This window comes from Talaromyces amestolkiae (genome assembly GCF_001896365.1).
Source record: "Talaromyces amestolkiae strain CIB chromosome Unknown scaffold25.1, whole genome shotgun sequence".
Classification (NCBI taxonomy): Eukaryota; Fungi; Ascomycota; class Eurotiomycetes; order Eurotiales; family Trichocomaceae; genus Talaromyces; species Talaromyces amestolkiae.
This window is the reverse complement of record NW_024468061.1, coordinates 424,488-450,106: the sequence shown is the minus strand read 5'-3', so window position 1 is coordinate 450,106 and position 25,619 is coordinate 424,488. Positions and strand designations below refer to the sequence as shown.

The window sequence follows — 25,619 nt, the reverse complement described above, 5'->3', positions numbered from 1 at the left end:
AACGAGGGAGTAAACTAAGTTACGTCGTCAGCTCCAGCGGAAGGAGAGAGTCGAGTCCAGTCCGGCCGGGAGCTCTGGCCAAGGAATCACGTGGCCGCCTCGAAAGATATCACCAATAAAACCATGGCATACATGCTACACAGTCAAGGCGAAAAATAAAGAGCCAGGGATTAATGCAATTGATCAACAAGAAAATGCAAAAAAGCCGACACGGGGAATCGAACCCCGAGCTGCCGTGATCGTGTCTTTCTAATGAGAGACGGCGATGTTACCGTTACACCATATCGGATTGTGATTGGCTATCAAAATTCTGAATACTCAACCAGACTTTCAGTGTTATTGAGCTGAGGATAAGGTCGGTATCATCGCTTTCAATCCCATCATTTAACCTTCTCATGGTGTCATATATTTGCCTCTTCTCTCATAGGACAGGCATGAATACAAGAGATTCACTATTCACAAACGAGCATGAACGCTCAACAACAGGCTCTCTCTACCCGCATTAGTATCATTGGCAACATCAATCATAAATTCGTGAAACATTCGTGAAACGAGAGTTCATCCGCGGACAGCTCTCATGGTTTTGGCGGCTCTTCATTGATCGCCATTGCCATGGCTTTTATTACCAGGATGAATCGTGTGCGGTCCCGACCCCCAGGTCTCAGCATAGCTGGTGCTCACACCGCCAGGCCAAGTCTGGCCCGCGTTCACGATACCATCGCACCGTCCTGTCAATTAACGGCATAATGAAGGGCATGGACATGAGCATGGCCGAGAAGTGAATGTCGAGAAAGTCCCATACGGAGACTCTGCTAATGTTCCCTATTGTGACAGTCAGCGCTAGCAAGGTAGACGTGCATTCAGAAAGCAGGAGAGGCATGACAAACAGGACACATCTGTCAATGCCTCCGGCATCTCAACGTTGCGGCCAATACTCGACGCGACAGTTAGCAGGCCTAGCGTAAATGGCACGATGAACAATATCTTCCGCTGCCACGAAATCTGCACCCTCCAAACCAGGAAAAGCGGAAACATGAACAGACATAAATCGGTGGCGATATGCAAGGTACGGTTGGCGACCTGAAGCCTCAATTCCGGTAAACAGTGGTACGAATTGGGATCCGTGGTGGCCAGGACGATCAGCGAGAAGTGCGCTGCCACGGGCACGCAGGTGCAGATGGTGCTCAGCAGTGACCAGAGCCCGATAAATACGACAAGGCCGAAGAAAATTGCATTCGCCAGATTCCACCACTCCACCGTATGTTCGACGGCGCCACGTAGAAAAGAAATGATGGAAAGTTTTGCGCAGTACACGGCAAAGTAGAAGATGCATTGCGGCACGATGAGCAACTGTAGGTTCAAAAAAAGATTTTGTTCTGTTAGGAGGCAACCCACAAGTGTCACAAGTCGGATGGTCTTACTTCGCTCATCTGTTCGATATCCTCGTAGGTGCAGTAATTGATATGCCGCCCGCTGCATCCTTGGGTGTACAGGTGAAGCACGATTGAGTCGTAAGCCAACGTTGCCATCTAATCGCACAAGATCAGTCGACGTACATATCGACGGGCCCAACACGCAAAACATACTGCGGAGAAGAACAGGAAGACATTCGACACCCAAAACGTAAAGTGACGCTTCTTCCGGTACTGCTGGGCCCAAACCCGCGCCGCAGTAAGGAGAATTACGAGCGTCATCAGCACGACAGTTGCAGCCACCAGCGGCGCGCTATTAGAGTCGTCGGGCGGGCGGTCTGTGACGAGCGACTCTGATGGCACCGGGAAGTAACTCGTTCCATTCAGCATCAACAGCGCCTTATAAATCAGCACATCGTTGTGTGTCGCGGGCGGTTCGCCCAGCAACGCAGAGCCGGCCATGGTCGCTCGACATTGCAAGATGGCGAGGTGGTGAGAGAAAGGAAACCGTCTCAGACAGTCGAATATTGTACCGTCTAGACATGCACATGCGTTCGGGGCATGCCTGGCTATGTCTCTATCAAGCTTCAACTGGATGTGTCGTGGGGGCTGAGTCTCGCGGCCAATGTATCGCATTTACTGACCCTTGTCTGGCATCGTTGCCGCCGATCTAATGCATTCATTGTACCCGAGACATGAGGCCTAAATTAGTGCAGGTATTGTCCAATTGGATAATCAAAAATACACAAGATACCTTCGGCCTAATTTGGGAAACGATATGCTTTGCATTTCTTACCCCTCCTTCATCAAGGCGGTAATAATATTGCGGTAAGTACAACTCGTTGTACGTATTACCGAACCAAAGATCATGTTATTCGACAGGACCTAACATATAGTCAACAGATGGCCGAGCAAACCCAGGTTTGATGGTTGCCGCAGAATAATATGGGTTTTGTTGTTGGTGTGATTCGGAGAAAGATTTCCATTTTCGGTGGCTCCCTAAATTGCTGCCTCTGTCCTTTTCTAACCAGCTTATGAACAGCTAATGGGGGAGGATCATATACCGATATTCATCTATCATTGATCTGAGAAAGTTTTGCCAACCCCATGTTTTCTTCTATAACCAGTTATCTCGATATCACTGCAGGCCATCGATGACAGCTGAAGAAAGGTCGGTTTTTTGCTAGTGATGTACGTCACTGCCACAGATCGAACCTAGAGTAGTCGGTCAAGTTCCAACTACATAGGGCAGGATCCAAATAAACTGAAACAAGGTACCATCATATTCACCATCTCTGGCCCTTTCAAGGAACTTCTTTGACAGCAGTAACGGCGCTTCTCCCATCACAGCAATCCATTCAAGCTATATTTACTGCTGTTTAAGCCACGCCATGCAAGAATTGTGAGATTCTGCAGTGCTATGTTGTGCTACGGGCATTGGATTCTCATAATGTCGCATGAAGGTTACAAACAGGAGTTCTTAGGGCGACTTGTCATTCTTCTACATAAACAGGACGACGCCGTAGGCTAGATTTAGTCAATAGAAGGAGAAAGCTACTGCTAGGTACGGCTAATACTGAATTGGGAATGTGAGCATTATTTACAACACATGATACATATGTTCTCTCCTCTACTTTCTGTAAAAAGTATTGTGTGTATGGACTACGGAAATTGTAGATGTCCCTGTATTTCCACGTAAATGTCAGCCAAATACTTCATGAGCTTTGCTGAAATATATTGTGAATTAAGTGCCATCTGCCTACTTGCTTCCTCCCTCCTTTATCAACTACACAAACCGCCCTTCCGTGGTATCCCGAACATAATGGCGCAACTCACAGTCCGTAGTCTCCCACAAAAAATCCAGAAGCGAATCCTAAGCATGGCAGTTCCTATGTAGTGACGGCTTCGCTCAATTCCCGAAGATGGGCCTCGCCGTTTGTATAGGAAGACTACATAGTTCAGACTCTCAAGACAAATTTTTGATTTGTACGTCGAAGCTAATACTAGAAATCGAAGCCCTTACCCCCTTAACGTACTACAATTCCCTAGTAAAGCCCTCCTTCATATGGCGGAAGTTCTAAATGACGTTCACTACCTAACTTGAAGGCCAAGGTTTAGTTAACGGCCACTGGAACCGACACCAACTCGAATTGACGGGATATTTTACAACATAAGACGGTGCATAAAACACCAAATGGGATATCTCACAGGACCAAACGGTTCATTAACGTCGCCTAGGCATCTATTCGTTGTAGATAAATATAGGATCTAAATGTATATAAGCAGGGTGTCCAAGATAGCAAGAAGATTGATATATATCATTTTCTCCAACATATTATCTCCAACTGTGGCATATTTTACATATTTGTCTTCATTTTATTAACATTTCTTGTGTAGAAGATACTCTGTGAAAGGTCATATAGATACACTTCTTCGTTGGGACTTCTACTAAATAAAAAGGTTCTTACGAGGGTAACGTTAACCACAATTAAAGGGCTTAGATTAAGAATATCTAATCCTCCCATTGTAGCTGCGCGCAAAAGACTCGAAAAGCGGTATACCAATGTTGAAAAGCATACAATGGCCCAAGGGAAGAATCACGCCTGGTAGAATCAAAACGTCACACGAAAACATGAGGTGAAGTCTATACCACTAGACCGCATTCCGGCAATGCTGATGGCTTTCAGCGTAGCAACTATATGCTTCATTGCGTTAAGAATTCAGTATATTTTGGTTTCTAAGCGGGCAATAACCTCTGGAATATGGACTACAAACGTCCTTCCTTCTTACACGAACTCAGTTCGAAATGACTTTGGGAAATGCAAGATCTGATATGCATGCACGCTAATAATACTAAAAATTTATAATCGCCCATAAAATCAACATGAAAGGAGTAAAAGAAAAGACCAAGATAGTCGCAGCAAGAGAGGGTATATATAATCATATCCAAGAAAAGAGAATGAATGAGGGAACGCTTGATGGAGACATCTGCAAGTGGAAAATGGGATAATAGTAAACGGCGGACGCTTGTAGAAGGCAAAATATAAATATGCACATGAATGGAGAGTAATAAGAAACTTCGAAAGGACAAGATCAATCCCTCCAAGAGCGCAGCTTGCGCCACATCTTTTTGACGACCCCTCGTTCTTCGGGGATATCGTCCCAGATATTACATGATTCGTCTGCGGGCGGTAATTCTGCCAACCGCAGAGGATCATCGTGTCGATCGTGACCGTAAGGTCCGGCCTCACCGGCTGTTCGCAGATCGGGCCTAGTAAGTGTCATTTTCAAAGTCATCTCGCGACGATGACCGCCCGTTGGTGGGCGGGAACTGCCATTGGCATTGCCCACAACAGGTTTGAGAGGTTGAGGACGACGGTGGCGTGGATCTATGGATGAAGAGCGAGAGTGGGGTGATGCGAGTTCGCGGATGTTGGAGCTAATGGCAGTCTTGTCATGGCTGCGTCGTGATTTTTTTGCTTGTTGGAATTGCGGTTGGTGATCGGTCAGATCAAACAAACTCAAGTCGATAGATGTAGTTTCATCATCCAAGAATGTCCATCCATGTGTTCCATGAGTCGATGCAGAAATCTGTGATATCCGTTTCGAGTCTCGGTTTGTGTTGTGTCGACGCAAGTTGTTGGCATCGATGTTCTCTTTGTTGTCCAGGGACGGAAATCCAAATTCAATTGCCTCGTCAAACTTCTGAGGTGACGCCAGGTATACCCGTAATTTTAATCGAGCTTCTGGGTCTTGGTAATATTGTGCAGCAGGATCAATGGAAGATGTAGACCGATGAGACATATGTCTGCCATGATTTTCGGGGCGGTTGATGGCGCCGGTGCCGGCTGTAGAGAAAGGGAGTGTGGAAGATTGACTGGAGCTGAGTCCTCGACCGGTATTCCCTAAGAACATTGAGTTTCTATTTTTGGCTAGGGATAATGTTCGCCGGAAGGAAGGCATTCGTCGCGGAGAGGTAGGTTGAACATGTTGTGACGACAATGCCGTGTCGGCAACATATTTGTGATAGCTGTCCAGTGATAGATCGAGGTCTTCCTCCTCATCGAGCCATCGAAAGCTGTCGAGAATAGATTCTTCCATTTCTATTCCCGAGTCGGTGGGATCAGCAATGGCGTCGGTGTCGATGTCGATAATGTCAGCGGAAGGTTCAAAGGTCGAAGGAAGTGAGGAGGGGAATGAGTAGATTGAGGAGCGGATTGAAGAACGGATAGCAGGAGAAGAACTAGATCTAGATCTTCGATATTGGCGACGACCTCTGCGGACAAATCTGTCGCTCGACGTGTCAGTTCGCAGCGATTGCCGGCGGCGGGATGCTCTATGTCTTTCTTCGAGTCTGAGAAGTGCCTGATCAGCAGCGTCGGTGATACTGCTTACAGGAGCTGTTTGCTGTAACAGGCGTCGCTCTTCTTGTGAAAAGATGGTTTTTTGGATCTTTGGAGGCAGAGAGTGAAAGCATTGCAAGTACTCGTGTACTGCGGTCAAATCATTCCCAGGCGGAGAACGACTAAGACGATTGCCGGTGCCACGAGCGGTGAGAGGAGCAATCCGTCGTAATCGTAGTTTTTGACGGGTATTGCGTTGATTTTGTTGCTGCACTTGATATTGTCGAAGAGAAGAAGTGGAGGAAGACGGTGTTATAATTCTAGCGCGTGGATGTCGGCGGATAGAGAGCGGCCGATTTGCAGCAAACTCGCGGCGTGGTTGAGCATGATGGCGTGGATGGTGCTGGGCCGTCAAGAGACGAAAACGCTCGACATTGGAAAAGAACTATAGAATGGAGCATTATAGCCTTGATTAGCCTGTTAAAAGCGCGACAGACAGACGGCGGAGGGCGTAAAAAGGGGCAGCCGAGGGGTTGACCAGTCAGGGGCCGGTGACAAGCAATAACCTCAACTAGCTTGCCCTAGACAGCAGGCTAGATTCCATGATGTCCGAGGGCTAACAGCTAGTGGCTAATAGTTATCACTGCCGGTAGGCCTGACCGCGAATCACAAAGAGAAAATAGATGAAAGTAAATGAATTTGCAGACAGTTGTGTATGGCAGTTGATGTGTGACAAGGACATAAGAAGCGACGGTAATATAATGGAAAATGACGAGTCAGGAAGTAGAAATGGAGCAATGGATTCGATGGAACAGGTTTTGCTGGTTCTAGGAACGAGGGATGGGATGGAGCCATAGTCAGGCAAATTATTGGTGTGGCCCACCAAAGAGGACCCAGTCGCCGAAGTGGCTCGGACAGACATTGACAATCTCATTGTCTGTCCCCCTCTGTGAAGTGCATGACGGTACGGAGTACATCATGCGCGATATATCATATTCAGATATTGTGGCATGCATCAATGATAAACAGGAAGATGAAGACGGAGGGGAATTGAAGATGGTGTGGAAGGAATAAAAGGAAGGAGCACGTGATAAGCCGTCAACAAGGAGCAAGCAACAACCATCAACAACTCTCAATAATCAGCCTTGTCGATTGGGATAGCAGTCTAGCATTCGTAATTGACAATCTGATTCCAAAGAGCCAGCTGAATGGCCGAGCCCAGGTTAGTTTCCTCGGCTCCCTTGAGGCTGAACCATCCCAATATTGCGTCCGGTCATGTGACTGCCGAGGAAGAAACGACGAGACATATGAAGAAGAGAGGGAAAAGGTAAGATAGAAAAGATCGAGGGAAATACACACCTTTCGTTGTACCGCCGGCGGTAGAGACTCAAAGTCTGCTCTGGAAGAGATCAGCATGTCCTGCATGGTGATGCCTCGCGCAAAATCGATATGTGTCGATTTACGACTGAAAGAACTGATCGACCGAAGTGTAATCGCGTTTATGCGTATGTCTATGTATTGTATCGGAGAATATCGCGCGTGTCAATGCCCGTCTCGAAAATCAATAATGCTGTAAAGAAGAAATGAAGAGGAAAAGAAAGAAATAATCCCTCTTGAGAAAAGATGAAACTGAGACAGAGAGACAGAGCAAAGTTCAAGCTCACCGCATAATAAAAGTTGACAAGAGACAAGAGAGACAGAAAGGGGAAACGAAGAAGTTGTGGGACGAGTGTAAACCGCACTGGCTGGCAGGGCTACACAGGAACCACGTAGGTACCAGAGTAACTAACCTAGGTAAAGCGAAATGGGAACTGCGTGTACGTGGACAACCTTTTCTTGTGTTACTTGCGAACAGCTGGGGATACCGATAGATTAATAGCAGGAGAAAATATAGAGATCATCATGGCAGGGGTAAGAATCGAGACCAAAATAAATACGGGATTCTTGCTAGCTACGTGGTTTAAGCCGGGCGGTAGTTATACTAGCATCATATGCCAGATCTTAGCCTGTCTCTCTACCTTCTACTCCGTACTAAGTATTAACTCACTACGTAGTATGTACAGCACAAAATAAGAATAAGACAAGAACATGACGGCGGATGCACCGTCAATCCACCGACTCCTCCCTGCTCTAACAGACCACAGTGGATGCTGTGGAGCTCTCACTGTCCGCTCGCCGAATCCTGACTCTTGCTACTGGTGAACCCAGAACTTTGTTCTTGCCGTGAAAGTTTGTTGGTCAGCTAGGCTTGACCCTTGTACTCTTTAGGTGATTAGTATTTACTATTTAGCGCTTGATTGCTGGTTAAATCTTGGTAAGGAAGCTCGGGCGCTGCCCGTTTCGGTTCATACAGGAGTCCAGAGTTCAGCTTTTGTTAATTTGTTTCATATCTCGCGATCTTTGATCTGATGCGTGGTTAGTCTGAGTTGACTTCGAGAGCGTCGTAGGTCTGTAGGTTTGAGTTAGAACAAGGCTATTTATGTCGATATTGAATAGTGTACTTTAATGGTGAATGTATATATTCGGAGAGTATCCCGGTAGTAGGTACGATTGTGCAAAGACCGCTAGCATCTGTCAGACGTCAACAAACTGACATACTCTCACTGGCGACGTCCCGATCCGGCCGTTTTCCGGGATGAAACTTGGTGTGATACTCTGATCCTTCGCCCGACTAGGCAATAGGCCCAATGGCTAGCGTTATCTATTCTCGGAATCCCGGTTCAAGCTGATTTCGATTCCAGAGAGATATCACCGTTCTAGAAAACATTAACGGTCGATATTATTCGGACACTGAAAGCGTTGCGGTCCGGCTGGATGCAATCGGTCGACAAAGCGCATTGGTATCATACGGAGCATTGAAAATTGACCAACGCTGAGATGACGATCCAATCGGCGTCAAGAGTCGACTAGCGCAATCACATTTCGACTCATATCACATTCAGCTTCGCTTATACCCAGAAGCCGACTCAGCTGTCACTTCAGAATCTAGAGATAGTAAACGCGGAATTTCCTCGGCGGGATGAATACAAGCCCTAACACGCTAAACACCAATGCTTGCCAATCAATGCCATTATATGCATCTGTTCTAGATGGCTTTTTTTCTCGACAACAAAGAAAAGAAACTACCAACCTTATAGGGCTCCGCCATAGCCGACAATCCGTTGTACACAACAAATGCAACTAGTGAAACATGAAACATCCCCCAAACAGACGCCAACAATGATTCCATTTCTTCCCACGTATGGAGTATGGATCTACATTTGTAGTTAAAGCTCGGAGTATTTAGCATTTCCGGGCAAAGCACCGATCCTTCTACCGTCTCCGTATCTATCATCGGCCGATGATATATGTACTCAGTAGTAGTCTATTGCTCCAATAGTCGTCATACATATMCCCCAACAGGGTGATCCCTGTCTAACAAGCCGAGACGTTTCCACCACCTTGTTCACTTAGTCCTGCAACCAGGTACGAAGTCTTACTATGTAGTTATGTGTTTACGTAGAATGTTCTGATTGATAAAGACCCACTAACGAACTATACAGACCAACATTATTCGCGAGATGCGCGGGACGAAGGATCACGCGCATGAAGTATTAACCATGTGTCTGTCCATGTGTGGTGAAGGCCATTTCACGCAGAGGGCTATACTAGCATGAAATAAGAGTCCTGACTCGTGGTCAAAGCCCAAGCAATGCTGCCATGCTTCACAATTGCGTTGCATTATCCTGAGGTCTATCAGGTACAAAGCATTGCATGAATCCAGCCTGGTCTCTGTCGGTCTGGCCTTTTTGAGGTCGACGGAGTGTTCCTGAAACTTCAACCTATACATCGCTGCCAATTTTTTTTCCTCCTCCGAGGCGGATTCATGCATGTATACACGGCACACATATACATCTTCTACCTAGGTACAGATTACTTAGTTAGATATGCGCGATGTTAGCCAGGTGTTGTGTCACACGCCACGCCGAGTCTATTTGTTTTCAAATTTGAATGTTCGCTTCTGTGTTGTAGAGGGGCTAGGAATTGTGTAACTTTCAGTACTTGGGCCGCCCCTTCTCCTTGCATTTACAAGTACGAATTGTCCCCCCCCTTGGGTTAGGAAGAGAGGGGTGTAGAAGGGGATTGCGATGTGTAACCTATCTCCTTGCCCGGGTCTCAGTGTCGAAGTTTTTTTGGTACGACTATATCGGAATAAACCCATCTTCTTCATATAGACAGAATAATCACAAGCGAGAAAGAAGAGATAATATACAACCCTGCCCTAACGCCTCTCCAGCCAGAAAAGTCTAACTCAAAATTAACAGCAGTGACACATACTAATTTGCCCGTAACTGAGTACTCCGTTCGTTGCAAAGCAGGCTAGTCAAATGTCAAACTCGACCTGTCTGACGCGGACTCTGACTTTTTCCATACTTCCGACAGAATGTGCATTGGCTTTACTTTATTGACCACATACACTTATGATCTATCAACAAGCATACTAGCACATCGGAAAATAAATGATGCCTGTCATGAGAGATGGCATATATACCACATACCATTTCAAGCCAAATAGTTGGTTATTCTTCCGTATTCTTCCGCTGCTTCTAATTCGCTCTTGGCTTCTTCGCATTCAATTCACTTCCATCATCAGGGTATAGTATACAGACGAATCAACATTAAAACCCAAAGACAAAAACTACAAAGAACTCAAAACACTCTGCATCGCGACCGTATTCGTATCCGCCCTCCTCATAACATAAGCCCTTATATCCTGCACCGACAACGCAAACCCATCCGTTGCCACCGCCGCCGGCGTCGGACGACTTCCTTCATTGCCATTACCGTTCCCATTGCCGTGATTGGTAGTAGCAGTACTGCCCGCACTCGTAGCCGGACCTCGTAACTTCTCGCGTAGCGCCTCAGGTCCAACAACGAATAAACTGCCGACTTCGAGTAACACGTCAATCGCGGCTTTGACTTGTTCTTCGTCCTCTAGGTCCCATGACTTGAGCAGATTGGCGTACCGGGTCATGTCCTTCGTGACCATCAGCCCGCCTGGTCCGCTGACTTGGAAGCGACGGAAGTGGTCGAGGATTTGGCTGCGGACGCCGAGCGCAAGTTCGGTGAAAAGGGACTGCAGATTCGAGCCGCTGGGAGGGAGGGAGGTAAGGATTGTGTTTTGGAGGTGTGTCAGGAACGTGCATATACTCTCGCATGTCTATACCTAGTTAGATTTGTTGAAAAAACCAGTGGTTGGGACTTACCGGAGTCTGCAACATCTCCAACCATGCCGCGGAGCTATCCTCCTTTGGCCGAAAGTCATTCTTCTTCTGTCCGCCGAGGAGCTTCGAAACCCAGGCCAATGCGACATCAATTGTCCGCTGCTCAATTGCGTTGATCTTGTCCTCAATCCTGCCCACGACTACATTCGTCTTCTTTTCCATATCCCGACGAGTCGTCACGTTGTTGGTTGCCAGCGGGATGAGTACCGTGTTGATGCACGTCAGCATCAGATGAGTGATACTGATCGCCGTGCGAAGGGTATGCAGATACGTAAAGTCTGGTTCAGTCTTGATATTCTCCTGTGCTGATGCAGCATCCAGCGCTGCTTCGAGACCAATCTCAATATACCCCTCTGCCATCGTAGAAAGAAGCAGACCCAAAAGCGAGGCCACGTCTTTGGGTGTTTCGCTACTAACACTCAGCTCCAAACCGCGGCCAACTCCCTCAGCTAACCATTTCAGCATGCGTTTGGCGTATGTCACGGATAGTAAACCGTCGTCTTCGGTGAATTCGGGCTCAGCAGGTTTGCCGCTTACGTCTCCCGAATCACGCAGTCCAGCGACACGGAGAAGCATCTGACGCTGCGTGGGTGTCGAGTCTGAGCTCTCGAGTCTGTATAGATAAGACTCTTTGGCAGATGCCAACAGCTCACTGCCACTTTTGGCCAACGATGCCATGAACGTGGTCGTAGCGGTTTTCTTTCGGCGCGAATGAAACGCAGTGAATTTGAAAAGCAATGATGTATAAAGCTCCTCTAGATTTCGTTTTTCGCGCTCAATGTAAGATGATCCGACAAAGTACGGCACAAACAAGTCCTCTAGTTGTTGATCGAGTACGATCGCCGTTTGAGACGAGATTGGATCAGGCGCTTCAGTCAAGCCGTGAGTTTTGAGATCATCAACGAGAGAATTGAGGTAGCTTCTTGAACTTTGCAATGATCGCAAAAACGCTAAAGACGATACGCTGTTTGCTTTGTCGAGCACCATTTCAAGTCTCTGCTGAATTGACTGCTGAAACACCCGCTGCAGAAACCGGCTCAGGACTTCATCGTAGTACGGAAATGCACGACGAATAATCGTAGACTCGTCTTGCACGACAACCTTGACATCATCCACCAACGACTGCAGACTAGGCTCGACACCCGGCGGATCCGCATCTGGATCTGCCAGTTTCTCCCATGCCTCTGCATCGCCGCCCACTTCTTCCGTGACCAGTTGACTTCTATCGATGAAAAATTGATGCTGATTGACAAACAGAGCAATGACACTGGCGCCACCGTTGAAATCTCTCAGCACTAGTGCACATTCCTTCATTCCGTCAAAATTAGCTTTTCGGTAGAAATCATCAAACTGTTTCAACAGATCTTTTTCCAGGGTTTCAGAGAACTTTTCGATAATCTCTCTGGTGTCCTTTTTCGGAAAGTGGTTGCCGTTACCATTCCCGTTCAAACTCGGAGACATCAATCCGTCATTGGTGTAGTGACCGTTTCCATTCGAGGTATCATTCCAGCTCTTCGGATCCAACCTCTGGCTTATCCGTAACAATTGCTTCGCAATATGTGCTGCACGTAATTTCCCTTCACTGTTACCCGACATGCGAAGTGTTTCTAGTTTCGTCACATCCCCTCGGTTGCTAACCTCGTCCCAGCATTCAATCAAGAAATGGGCATCCAACGCACGCCGCCGCTGTCGTTCGAGTTCTTCGAGCCTTTTACCCACTTCCACTGCAACATTACTCTCCGGAGCGCCATTGGACGTTGTCGATGACGATATCAATGCAGCGCCATTCAGCGACGTATCCAGCTTCTGAAATGACTCAATAGCATGACTCAATTTCCGACCCAACGTATTCAAATTCTGCGCATGTTGAGCCTCTGCCCTTCTCACAGCGGCCGACAACTCATTCTCTCTAATCTCCAAATCGCCCAACAAATCATTCAAACTGCCCTGCGCGTGCTCGAACGTGCGGATTAGCGGCTTCGGATCGAACGGTTGGTTCGCCGCCGCCGTAGCAGCTGCAGTACCAGCCGACCGGCGACTGGCGATGGCGTTGTCGGAGAGCGACTCGATAAAGTCTTTGACTATGTAATCGCGGCCGGAAAAGTATTCGAGTGTGAAACTGGGGCCGCGGGGGTAGAGCGAGCGTGATTGTTGGTGCGAGAGGGAGCGTGAATGGGAGGAGCTGGAGACGGAGATGGATGCGCTGTCTGGCATGATGACCCCGCACTACTGATTCTTTAGTACGACGAACCGAGGATGCTGTTTTTAGCTTGCAGATCAGAGCAGGTTGTGTGTCTGCTCATGGCGGTACGTATCTCGTGTGGTTGGAGTAATTCGAGTTGTTTGAGGATGGATGCGGAGATGAAGCCACTACCGGACGAGACACAGGAAGATAGATAGCTCCGCCGGAGATTGACATAACCCTCCAGCTGTACGCTGCACTGGAGACTTAACTGGAGACTTAACTGGACTCCTGCTAGTATATCGTATTCACAAGATATACATAAATAAAAATAAATGAAATAAAATAACTGCCTACAAACTGAAAGATACACGTCATGCCTCGGCAACGTGGCCGATCCGATTCGTCGTGTGCAGAGTAAGACAAAGTATCCACATCTCCTGAGCAGCTTCGACTGTACACATCTCTTTTTGTCTTTTCTTTGTGTCAATATCCCATAACTACTCCGCCTGTGTAACATAACATGGTCTCCTCTAAAGACGCCGAAATCTTCCGCGAAGATGCCCGACTTCGAGGCACAAAGCTCACTGCCGCCGAGCGCGAAAAGCTGCTGAAGCCTTACCTGCCAGAACCGCCATCACCAAAGATGTCCAAAACGTCGCAAAAGACGAAATCGAAATCCAAACAAAAGATTAAATCTACACCAATTAGGACATTTCTCAAACAACAATTACATCGCCTCATTTATGTCATCATTCATCTCTGTCTGGGATTTTATATTCGCATTTCGCAGACTATTGCTGCCGTGACGGATCGCGTGTTGGCTGTTACATATTATCATCACCGCTCGCCAGAGCTGATTGCCCGGGATGTGAAGGGTTTGAGCCGGATGCCGGAGCATCTAAGCGTGTTGCTAAAACTGCGCAAGAGGGAGGAAGATGCGCTGCAGACGTTGATGGACGAGACGGCCGAGTTGGCGGCGTGGACGACCTGCGCTGGCATTCCGGTGTTGAGCGTTTACGAGCGGACTGGTACGTCCCCCTCTGTCTTGTCGTTATCCTGAACAAGTGCTAATTGGTGTAGGCATCCTAAAATCATACATCCCCTCCCTCCACAAAACCATCTCCGACAAACTCGCCCTCTACTACGGCTCCCCTGCCCACCAACCTCATCTCCGCATCTGCGCTCCTCACCACACCTCTTACGCTCCTACCTCCCACACTAAGGGGTCAAAATCAAAGAACAAACCTTCCCTCACAATATTGCTGTTGTCCCACTCCGACGGCCGCGAAACCCTAGTCGACCTCACAAAGACCCTAACCGAAATGTCGCAATCCGGCAAAATATCCGCGCACGATATTAGCACAAAACTGATCGACGCCGAGATCAGTGAGCTAACCTCTTGTCAATCCACTTCTTCCACTTCGCCTTCCCCTCCTCCAATTTCTGCGGCTGCTGCGTCGTCATCATCATCGACACGAAACGAGTCGTACAGCAGCGACGAAACGGAAATGCTACCATCGACCTTATTCACACCCATAAAACCCGAGCCGGATCTCCTAATCATTTTCGGACCTATTGTCAAATTAGACGGGTATCCGCCGTGGCAGGTCCGTCTGACCGAAATATTCTGTACCGGCGATAAGACGAGTAGTATTGCAGCTGGTAGGGAAGAAGTGGCTGTAGAGTATCAGGGGTTCCTGAGGGCGTTATGGAGGTATGCTCGGGCCAGTTTCAGGTTTGGTCGGTAGATCCTAGACTTAAAAACCGGGGAAAAGATGGAACTGTATTATATTGTTAAATAGAAATATGGGTATACATATCTATATCAAAATGCATAATTCGGAACAACGAACGCCAAGTCAAAGTCAAAGTCGTAAGAGTATATAATGCATCATGCCAGCTATCCAAATGCAATGGGATGATGAATACCGTGTAAAACAGCCGCTCGCCAGTACTCCGTAGAATGATTCAGGAATGAGTTAGTAAGAAAAGAAAACGAGATTAACGGTGAATCCCCTCCCTCCGTACACAATCCACGCACCAGACAATCTCCTGCCCTGTATCCGTCAACCCTTCGATAGCGCACAGCGAGCACACCTTCCTCTGTCTTCCTGTACATTCAGGGTTGTCGTCATGGTCATCGTGGTATCCCATCTCTGTATCGAAGCACTCCACTCCACTCGTCGTCTGTTGGCGCTGAGCACAGTTTACAGCATTACATTCCCGTAAACAGATATAACACGCGCGTTGCCCGCACAGTTCGCAATCCGCGTATGCGTCCAGCATGATCTTTGTAGATGGTTTGCGATGACACACGTGGCACGGTCGAAGGACCAGCTTCGAGTTCATGTTCGTACTGGCAATGGTGTCAGAAGGCATCGTCCGCGGCGAAATAGCGTCGTCATCATACGGATCAGCTACCGATAGAGATGAAGTCGAGATCTCAGTATCGTGCCGGCGATCAAAAAAGGGGATCATCAGTGTTGGTGGGGGCGCTTTTCTTGAATGGGGAACTTCAGCTGGAGTAATTGAAATCCCAGAGTGAGGTCGAAGATGTTGTTGGTTATGTGAATGAGGTTGGAGGATTCGTCGTTTCTTTACCATGTCTCCACCTGCGGCTGCTGGCCCCGTTGCTGTTATATTACTCGGCGCGGATTGCAAGTGAAGCCATTGACGCTGCGAAATGGATGTTGAGATTGTCGCGGGTGCGAGCATGTCTATATCTTGGATTTCGAATTGGCATTGTAGATTCCTATCACGTCTCTGCATTAGTACTGAATAAAAGTGAAAGAAAGAGGGCTCACTCACCCCTGTAGATTATTGTCTTCTTGCGTCCATGGCCCGCCAACGACATCTCTCTTCCGTTTCTTGAGTGTTGAGGCTGTTGTATCGAAGTGACTCGTATTCGTGTTGGGAATGTGCATTGTCGATACGTCTTTTTGTGCTGCGATGCTGATCAGGACAGCAAGAGTATTTGGTCAGGAAGTGAAGAAGAGATGTTGTCAGTCTCAAAGATTAACTAACTTAACTAAGAAGGCAAGCCACCGCGGGCCGTCTTTAGCCTCAGGCACACGCGGATCCTCGGCCAATCGTTCGGCCCACTCATTCAATTTCGATCAAACTACTACTCCGCAATTTAATTAGAGTGTATACTGTTTTCTTTGTATACTATAGTAATTATAACTCCGTCTATATGCATCGTCAACCCGAAAATGCATCCAGCCGCGCCCGAATAGTCTTCTCATCCAGCCGCCCATTCTCGCCCATGTAATTCCGCAGTACCTCAGTCATCATCAATCGTCGCGGCGCCTTGCGACCCGTCATGAGTTCCCACTGCGCAAAGCCTTGTTCGGCGACGACCTCGAGACCGTCGATCAGGACCCAGGGTGTATCGGTTTCTTCTCTGTAGCGGCGGAGTTGGCGAACCAGAGGTGTGTCGAGGGAATTGTACGCGAGCTGACTATCATTAGCATTTGATTATGTATGCAAGGGAGGATGAAATACCTCAACGACAACACCGCCAGATGGACTGCCCAGCCACTGCAGTGGCATGACAAAATTGGCAGGCGGTTGGCCCTGTATCCTATTCTCCGGCACACATGAGACAATCATCGATGGAAAGGCTAGCTCAGACGGCCACGGCTCATCCGCCGAACGCAACACGCGGACCGCCGCATCAGAATCCGTATGCGACGACGCAACCCACGAATTGAAATGTCTCGCCACTTCCTCCGCCCTGGACAACGTCCGATTGAGAATGAATATCTTTCGACATCCCAGTTGCAACATGGCATATATCGCCGCTCGGGCCATACCGCCTGCTCCAATCACAAGTCCCGTAGTCCTGACAGGACTGATTGCGTTTCGAGGAGATAAATTGCGCTGTAAACACACCATTATACTAATCCAGTCGGTGTTTTCTCCCCACCATGCGGCAATGTGGCCCGCCTCGTTGCGGCGTCTGGCTTGTTCCGAGAGCGGGTAGATATTTCCATCTGCGCTTGCTCTCAACGGCATGACTGTGTTGATTGCGCCAATGGCCTCGGCGTGGCGACTTTTATATTTAAGTTGGCCTGCAACATGAACTCGCCATGGCTGGACCACACTAGAGCCCCCGAAATGGGGGTCGTGTCGCCATTCGTCTAGTAGAGCGAGAGACGGTGCATCTGGTATGCGGTAGACATGAGATAGCCCACAACTTGCATATGCGGCGTTGTGCATTACAGGCGAGATACTGTAAGCCACGCTAGCACCAAGAATATAAAATTTCAAAGGATCGAGCATGTAGCTCTGAACTAGCGCACGAATGGCGTCTTGTGATGTTATTTGTGGGTCGTTTGCTTTCAGTGCGCTAGGCGGTATAGCAGGATGTGTCACAGAAGTCAGGTTGCTATTGAAGACCTGTGAGCTCCGTCCAATGGGTCCAATATTAAACGCAATTATCGGTGGATGAGTGCCTGATAAAGCTTTGACACGGTCAACAAACTTCCGAACAGAATCATTCTCTTCTCTTGTAGTGGCCGGTCGGACAATGCGAACAAGTTGACAGCCTAATCTTTCTGCTTCAAGGTAAATAGATAAACACGCTTCGTCCTCCCAGGATATACCCGACGAGACGTCCATTGTGAAATGTCCAATGATTTTTGTCATACCCCGGCTTTGTACAAGCTGGGCCAAGCGTGTATGGTCTTTGTCTAAATGTATAGTGAGGTACTCAACACCAAGTCGGAGACCATATTCCAGAATCTGAAAGTACAGGTCGCCATTTTTGACGCCGTCTGATGTATGTACATCAATGTCCAATGTCTCAGCATCGATGGAATATATGATTGGCAATTTCGCAATCCTACGCAGCACAGCAACATGTTTAGCCACCGCGCTCACGGCGTCTGGATTCCACATGTCTATACATAGTTCGATAGCGTCACCTCCAGACTCCAACTTTGCAAGGTCAACAGCGTTGTTCTGTAAAGCAGACAGCCGCAGTAACACGGCGTGTGTATGTGATCGGCTTTCCGGCGGCGTTTCTAACAACACAAACGGCGAATCCAAGCCCGGATCTGTAGTCGTAGCTCCTGTAATGAATCGCACGAATTGTGTAAAATCCTCTTTGGCATCTTTCAACTTGAACGAGTAGTTGACCGACCGACGATCCGGAGTTCCTTCCTCCAGTGATAAGTCGACTGGAACCCGCTCCTCCAGATTATAATACTCAAAATTCGTGCATGTCCGATGATACGGATCCCCATTTCCTAGCCGCTTAACCGAAAAGTCTTGTAGCTGTAGCAGCCTCTGAATCTGATCCATATCCCGCAGCAAATATACTACAGGATTCGTCAGCGCATACCGGCGGAGATGTTCCTGGATAATGCGCGTCAAACTGCCCAGTCCACACTCTATCACACAATGCGTCCGGTGGTTATCGAGCATCATCTTGAGAACCTCGACATCGCGACGCTGGAACTCATGGCTACCAAATTTGAGCAGGAACTCATGTCGAGTAAGACCGGTTACTTCTTTGAAGTAGTAGTCTTCCGTTATAAACCGACGATTGAGTGCGGCGGCCGCAATGAACCCGAGCGATCGTTTCCCGGAGCCTCGGATGCCCACCAGTACGAGAGACGCGTCGGGAGAGAAGTTGCGCTTCGAGACCGGAGTGCTTAGCACATGCGTTTTTCGGGGGGAGTTTCTTGCGGGAACCATGGGAGACATTAATTTATCGTCGTTGGTGTTGCATTCTTATCTTGACTAGCGATAAGGGCAGGTATGTCGCAATTTATGTCGCAGACTTACAGAGGGCGCGAGCGGCATTTGTAAGCACTGGTCTGTCAGTATAAAGAGTTGACATTGAGAGAAAAGGGCGCAGACAGAAGATTTGAGTCGGATGAGTTCTTTCTCCAAGGACATCAGATGCAATCAGTAAACGCGGGGGGGTGTCTCGGCCAATCAGCGTTCATTATCAGCCCGAGTCATGTGATGTCGCTCTATCCTTACCCTCGCCGGAGAAACACATTGCCGAGGATCAAATCATTCACTGTAGCTCAGTAACTGGCAAGCATTGATTCAAGGATATGATTTGTTTACCGCAATGTATGTTCTAAGTGTAGAGAGAATGTAGTTGTGATAGTATGTACGGTAATCCAGTATGAGAGTGGAGAATGAGTGGCGGCACTCGGGGTGTCGGAGCGCTCCTTCCTCGCCAATCTTCACGCTTGATTAGATTGATTATCGATATCCCTCTACATTGAAGTATCTCTTCCAACAACTTGCACTACTTCCTCGCTTTCTACTACTCAAACGTTATCAAACACATTCCGATTCTTCGGTTATACATTCGACATCGGGACTGTCGGACCGCGATCGATTCGCAGGTGTTGGACCGTTGGACCTCTCGACCGTCAACAATCCTCGTCATCACATACGACTGTGCCGGATCACGATATACACACTGCGTTGTTATTGATTGGAGCTTCTTGGATTGCCATGTACAATAGACAGTAATCCATGGATGAGGGCGACACTAAAGGCCCGCGCCGCAAACGGGTCTCGCGTGCCTGCGATCGCTGTCGCACCAAAAAAGATAAATGCGACGGTGCGCGTCCAACATGTTCAGCCTGCCAGGCCACCGGCCAGACGTGCTCCTACGATCCGAATGCGAGAAAGCGTGGGTTGCCCGAGGGATACGTGCGGGGGTTGGAGAAGTTGTGGGCGCTGTCGATATGCAATATTGAAGGGTTCGAGGACACCATGTTGACATTGCTGGGTGCAACGGATCGATCTAGGGGAAGGAGAGACCGGCTGATGCAGCTATGGACGGATGAAGCTTCCTCGGAGAGTCTACATGAAGTATGGAAGAGCAGTCGGCTTTGGGGTGCACTGGAAAAGATGTTGTCACCGGGAGATTTAGACACACAGTCGCCAGTAAAGCGACCACGAGAGGAAGAAGACGACGGGTCGTATTTGAGTGCATCTAGTCAATGGGGATTCCGAGTCGGCCGTGGTCAAAATCTTGCTACTGCAGTCGCAGGTCCTAAAGTTGTCGATCCATCGTCATCTCCAGCTACAAAGAAACCCAGATTATTATCAACCACAGATATCAATTTACCAATTACACCTGGAAAGCTGAATGCTAGTCAGAATCTACCACTTCCAGCGCACACTTCCGGGCTGGTCGAAACATACTTCTCGCAGACTCACCCGTGGTTTCCAGTCATTCCAAAACACAACATGCTCCGTGCATCCTACATGTACGCCAACGGCGCGAATTCGGGCAATACCTCGACAAGTTCAGGAGATCACGCCGCTCTATGGGCAATTCTAAGCTACACAACTGGGAAGGAGCATTCTGGTTTAAACACACATGATGCGTTTATACACGATCCACTTGCTCAGTCCAGGGAGTACTATCACATAGCGCGGAGTTTGATTCCATCAGAGAAAGAGCGCTTCGACCTTGGACACGTACAGGCTTTGTTGCTACTGACTCTAGTCAACGTTGGATTTGAAGATTGGACAGCAGCATGGCTGCTGAGTGGCCAAGCTGCACGTATGGCAGAAGCAATGGAGTTGGCTAAGCCTTTGGATTCCCGCAGGTCGGATGAAACACGCCAAAGGAAAGCAGTTTATATGGGATGCTTTGTCATAGACTCGATCCTTTCGGTGCGGCTCTCCCGATCGCCTTGTCTACGGTCAAACGATTCGGATGCAAAAGGAAGACTCGATGAAGATGGTCTCGAGGAGTGGAACTCCTGGGTCGACGTGTTGCCTTCACGTGCAGCTTTCGAGAGCAGGAATGCGCCCCAACGCGGCCCTCTACTGGCTCTGAGCTGTTTTAATCGATTATTCGAGCTTACTGGCGTTTTGAACAAGATTGCGTGGGATTTCCCACAAGCAACAAACGCTCATGTGTTTATACAGAAGATTCTCCTTGACTTGAAGTCACTTGATGACCGGCTTCCTGCAAATTGCCGTTTAATCAATCCTGAAAGTGACGAAGCTCAGAATCGGTCACCTTTGCTACTTCATCAGAGTTACTTCCATCTAACATATACAGCTACATTGCTTTTCCTCTACACAAGACAACTAAGTCAAGGCCATTATATACAGGGTGCCAATCATACTGCCGTTGATGGAATCGAAAAGATTCTTTATCGAACGTTGGACGTATTGTCGCATCATGTCGAGAACTTTCAAGCGTGTGGAATCCCGCCGCTACTTGAATTTCCCTTGCGATCAATCCTTGAGTCTGTCTCGTCGGTGCGGTCGAAACTAGAGCCATCAGGGTTTCCAGTGTCGAAATGGATAACAATATTTTCTCAGAAGCTGAATGAAGTGTCTTCGCCGTGGCCTGTGTTTCGGACGCTCAGCGAGACAATCGGCTCTCTTCTATACCATCCACCAGAGTCTTATACCGTACCTAAAACTTCGACTGGATTAGACACTAGCGGACATTACGATTCTCACGGATCAAAGGGGAACCATACTATCATGGACAACGGAAACCGTGCTCCCGTCGTCCAATCCTCGGGATTCAGCCCCAACGTGCCCAAACAGTTCCCCCTACAGGTGGAAATGTATAGATCAACACCAGAGTCCAGTACGAATGGCATGCGTATACCATCTGGAATGGACAGCGGCAACCAAGAACAAACAGCCGCTCATATTCTGGATAAGCTGATGGGAGGGCATAAGCCGCCATCAAATGCAGATTCCAACATGGGCCAACTTCTCAGTCAACAACAGCAACAACAACCCCAGGCCGGCTCGACTCCCGACTCGGCCATTCTATCACAACACAACCTCACCTCTGGAGGCTTCATCGGCCAGCAAGCCGGTAGATCCTACATGACCGACGAAGCTTCCTCGTCCCCTAACGATCTGGACTCTATATTCAAAGATCTAGCATATATAGACACGACGGATTGGGCCAACAGCCGACAAGAAGGGCTTCGAGAGTTTGGATTCATGGATGACAACACATTCCAAGCATTTTGCCACGATCCAGACCGACTGGTTGGATCACGGCCTCTGGTCCTGCCGACTGCCATGTCGATTGCAGATATTTGGCCGCCGCCAGGATTCTTTCCAGAGACTTTTCAGGTTGGTCAGAAGAATGATCGGAGTTAGTGATACCCAATGAGAGCAATATCGTGTTTCCATTTAATTTAAATCAGACATCGTAGATTCGTTCAGCTTATAGTAATCACTTTTATACAATCGACGCTCAGCGCAACTACCCTCACAGGACCTTCAAACCACCCCTTGATGAAGGCATAGATAGGTAGAGTATCTCAAGCCCACCCGTTCCTTCTCGAAAACACAAAAACAGGCACAACAAACACTATAGCCCCAGCCACCACAACAGCCGCCTGAACTCCAAACACAACGCCCACCCCATTGCGCGCAATCCAACTAGCCTGGAAATAGCCCACCGAAAMCCCGCCGCAGGTGCGCCACATGTTGAGTATTGCGCTTACGGTGGTGGAGTGCGAGGGGTATTTCTCGAGGACGTATGCTGTTATTGCCCTATATTACACAAGGTACATTAGTACGGATACACGAGGAGTTGGTCACGAGAAAGGGGACGGACACTGTACTACCAACCATACCCAAATTAACCATAACCCAACCAAACGCAAGTCCCAGCCAGGATTTCTCAAAGTTCAAGGTCAGCCCGTACGTGACTAGACCAGCTGCCAAACTGGCGACGGGGATCCAGACGCCGTGGAGTCTGTACTCTGGTCTCCACCCTGGTGATGCCGACGATGTCATTTGGTGTTGCTCACCGCCATCATGATGAGTAGAGAAAGAGACGAGCGCATCGGCGACTTGGAGACTGCTGTTTTCGGAGGCTATTCTGCCCAGTTCGTCGTTTGTGCTGGTTTTGTTTCCGAGGGCCATGTTGTTCTTGGATTGGTAGTGTCTGTAGATCCATTCGTTGAAGAAGTAGCCGACTACATATCCTATACCATCCCACTAACGTTAGCATTATCCAAATACCTAGGTAGTTAGGCATGAGTGACGAACCACTAACAGCGCCAATAACACCTGCAAACCGCATAGACGCCGCCTGAATCTCATCAAACAGATACGGCGGCGAATGCAAAAACGTCTCTACCGTCGCCGTGATTCCGATGGGCCAGCAGAAATTGATCATCGTCGATATGCCTGTTAGCAAAAGCGGAAGTCTGAATACCAGTTTCAGCAATGTACTCGATTCGGAGACCAAGGTGGAGCGTTTGTCGAGGTGGGTGTTGTTGTTGTTCAGACCAATGAAGGAGTATACCCTGTTCATCGTTGAATATTTATTATTGTGATGAGAGGTTTCGTTGTCTTGGTAGTAGTAAGTCTCGTAACCGCAGAACATAATCAATACAGTTGACAGGCCATAAAGAGCAGTCAAGACACCGAACGACACAATCCAGCGATACTGGCTTGCGACGAGTAAATAACCTGCTATTGCGGGCCCTAGAAAAGGTCCGACGAGGAACGTCGTTGCCCTGTATGTTTTTTTTAGTGGATTGAATACCGGTTGCAGAAATTTGGAAGGACGTACCAGATATTGATCATCTGCGGCCAATCCTTTGGATCGTACATGTCGTGAATGATAGACAGTCCGACGACTTGCGGCACAGTGCCGAAGAGACCCTGAAGAGACCGGAAAGTGGTGAAGACGGGGTAGGAAGTTGAGAATGTAGCGCCGAGGACCATGAACATGGTAACGACCTGAGTCCAGAACCAGACGGGGAGTCTAATAATCAGCCTTCGAGACCTGAAGTAAAGTGAAAAGAGGATATACCTTCCATAAGCCTCGATAAACGGAACAGCAAATATTCCCCCAAAACCCTGAAGTAGAATCCCATAATTCATACTCGTCGCGGAATAGTTGATACTAACACCCCAATTCTCGGCCTGGGTCACAATCAACGTTGCGCCCCAAGTCATTGCTCTACAAATCCGTCAGTCCTCATCATCAAACAATGAAAGATGGAGAGGGAAGGTCATACCCATCGGCAAGTAGCGAACTAGACATCAGTGCCGCAAACAACAACCGCTTCTTCGCGACGCTCCAATTCCGCGGATTCGCCATATCGGATATCGAAGATTTTATAAAGGCAGCCTGGTAATCGAGAGGAGCTAGAAAGTCCTCTCTAGCTTTGGTGGAGGTTGTTGGCTTGGTTGTCATTTCGTGATCAGTAGTCAAGTGTTGGAGGTGCAAAAAAAGATGGAAAGTAGAGATACAGAGTGTATATACAGACTCAAGGCAGAGATGTCAATATATACATATGAATATAAAAATCGGTGGAAAATGAACGAGAGAAGAGACTTGAGTAGAGAAAAGTTGCCGAAAGAAAGAATCTTTACCAGCAATGACTTATAACTTGCGCCTTGAATGGGCTTCTCGGACCGAATTCGAGGATAACAACAGGCCAGTATTTATCCCATGTCATATCACGACAACCCACATGGCTAGAAAGATAAACCAAGAAAGAACCTTTGATCTGAGTCCTCTGATTCGCAAATCAAATCCAGTCGCAATCAGGTTAAAAGCCACATGGCGTGGAAAATAAGAAAAGGATAATTCTCCCGACGCAGCGATTTGCGGTGATTGGCACTCGACTCCGACTCGAGATGAAAGAAACAAAAGGAACAAAGAACATGTAGGAAAGACGAACGGGTGGAAATTGACTTTGTTATCTGTATGGTTAATCGCCGTATCTGAGATGGTCGTATTCGATGTGAGCCAAACATTTAACGCCGAAAGAGTTGAGGAAAGGGGTGGAAAAGTGATAGGGAGGAAAGCTAAGAGTGTTTAGAGTGTGTTAGGGCTTCGGAGTGCGTAGTGGCTCGATCCGGAAGGGCTGAGTTCGTAGGACATGGGGTTCGCACTTACTAGCTGCTCGACCAGTTTATTTGCTAGTGGGTCAAGATGATAACATGCTATTCTACTACGTACGCAACAACCCAGTCGCAGAATATGCAAGACTGACAGAAATGTGATCTGACATCATCCAGCGTAGTACACTCGCTTTGCGTGTGCTGGACGTGCAACACACTTTGATACCGTATTTCCGCGGCACTTGATGCTACTACTACTCCGACCCTTTGCGATCGAGTCAGGAATAGAATTCCGGATCTGGACATTGGTGATAGAAGGGGTTCGGAAATAGACTGGAGAATGGTCTCCCAGGCCACGGCCTAGGCGCATTATCTCTGTCGGGTGGGCCACCTATGTCAAACTGGTAATAATTTATCCATAAAAAAGTACAGGGGATCGAGCAAATCATAGAACTGCTACGGTATCACAGCAACTTGGTGGTTTGTAGTTTGTCCCATCTCGGTGAATAACTCGTCCATCCAGAGATACCATAGGTACGTAGGTACTTTTAAAAAAAGTAACTCCGACAACAAAACC

General features: G+C 48.1%; 7 protein-coding genes across 7 annotated transcripts; 2 read left to right on the top strand and 5 right to left on the bottom strand.

The window, feature by feature from the left end:
* Positions 1–661: 661 nt before the first annotated feature.
* On the bottom strand, positions 662–1,874 carry BHQ10_009632 (uncharacterized protein; the record flags this gene model as incomplete). The annotated part of the gene is made up of 4 exons (XM_040882569.1): positions 662–822; positions 888–1,350; positions 1,422–1,529; positions 1,587–1,874. The coding sequence occupies 4 exons, from the start codon at positions 1,872–1,874 to the stop codon at positions 662–664; spliced, it is 1,020 nt and encodes a 339-aa protein (XP_040738134.1).
* A 2,631-nt stretch (positions 1,875–4,505) lies between these two features.
* BHQ10_009631 (uncharacterized protein) lies at positions 4,506–7,180 on the bottom strand (the record flags this gene model as incomplete). The annotated part of the gene is made up of 2 exons (XM_040882568.1): positions 4,506–6,200; positions 7,115–7,180. The coding sequence occupies 2 exons, from the start codon at positions 7,178–7,180 to the stop codon at positions 4,506–4,508; spliced, it is 1,761 nt and encodes a 586-aa protein (XP_040738133.1).
* A 3,253-nt stretch (positions 7,181–10,433) lies between these two features.
* On the bottom strand, positions 10,434–13,233 carry BHQ10_009630 (uncharacterized protein; the record flags this gene model as incomplete). Its single annotated transcript, XM_040882567.1, has 2 exons — positions 10,434–10,955; positions 11,002–13,233. The coding sequence occupies 2 exons, from the start codon at positions 13,231–13,233 to the stop codon at positions 10,434–10,436; spliced, it is 2,754 nt and encodes a 917-aa protein (XP_040738132.1).
* A 491-nt stretch (positions 13,234–13,724) lies between these two features.
* Positions 13,725–14,952, top strand: BHQ10_009629 (uncharacterized protein; the record flags this gene model as incomplete). Its single annotated transcript, XM_040882565.1, has 2 exons — positions 13,725–14,232; positions 14,285–14,952. The coding sequence occupies 2 exons, from the start codon at positions 13,725–13,727 to the stop codon at positions 14,950–14,952; spliced, it is 1,176 nt and encodes a 391-aa protein (XP_040738131.1).
* A 1,453-nt stretch (positions 14,953–16,405) lies between these two features.
* BHQ10_009628 (uncharacterized protein) lies at positions 16,406–18,916 on the bottom strand (the record flags this gene model as incomplete). Its single annotated transcript, XM_040882564.1, has 2 exons — positions 16,406–16,660; positions 16,709–18,916. 2 exons carry the CDS (start codon positions 18,914–18,916, stop codon positions 16,406–16,408), a joined length of 2,463 nt encoding a protein of 820 aa, XP_040738130.1.
* Positions 18,917–19,708: 792 nt separating this feature from the next.
* On the top strand, positions 19,709–22,330 carry BHQ10_009627 (uncharacterized protein; the record flags this gene model as incomplete). Its single annotated transcript, XM_040882563.1, has 1 exon — positions 19,709–22,330. The coding sequence occupies one exon, from the start codon at positions 19,709–19,711 to the stop codon at positions 22,328–22,330; it is 2,622 nt and encodes an 873-aa protein (XP_040738129.1).
* A 164-nt stretch (positions 22,331–22,494) lies between these two features.
* Positions 22,495–24,389, bottom strand: BHQ10_009626 (uncharacterized protein; the record flags this gene model as incomplete). The annotated part of the gene is made up of 6 exons (XM_040882562.1): positions 22,495–22,718; positions 22,813–23,166; positions 23,231–23,703; positions 23,760–23,954; positions 24,003–24,152; positions 24,211–24,389. The coding sequence occupies 6 exons, from the start codon at positions 24,387–24,389 to the stop codon at positions 22,495–22,497; spliced, it is 1,575 nt and encodes a 524-aa protein (XP_040738128.1).
* Between the last annotated feature and the right edge of the window lie 1,230 nt (positions 24,390–25,619).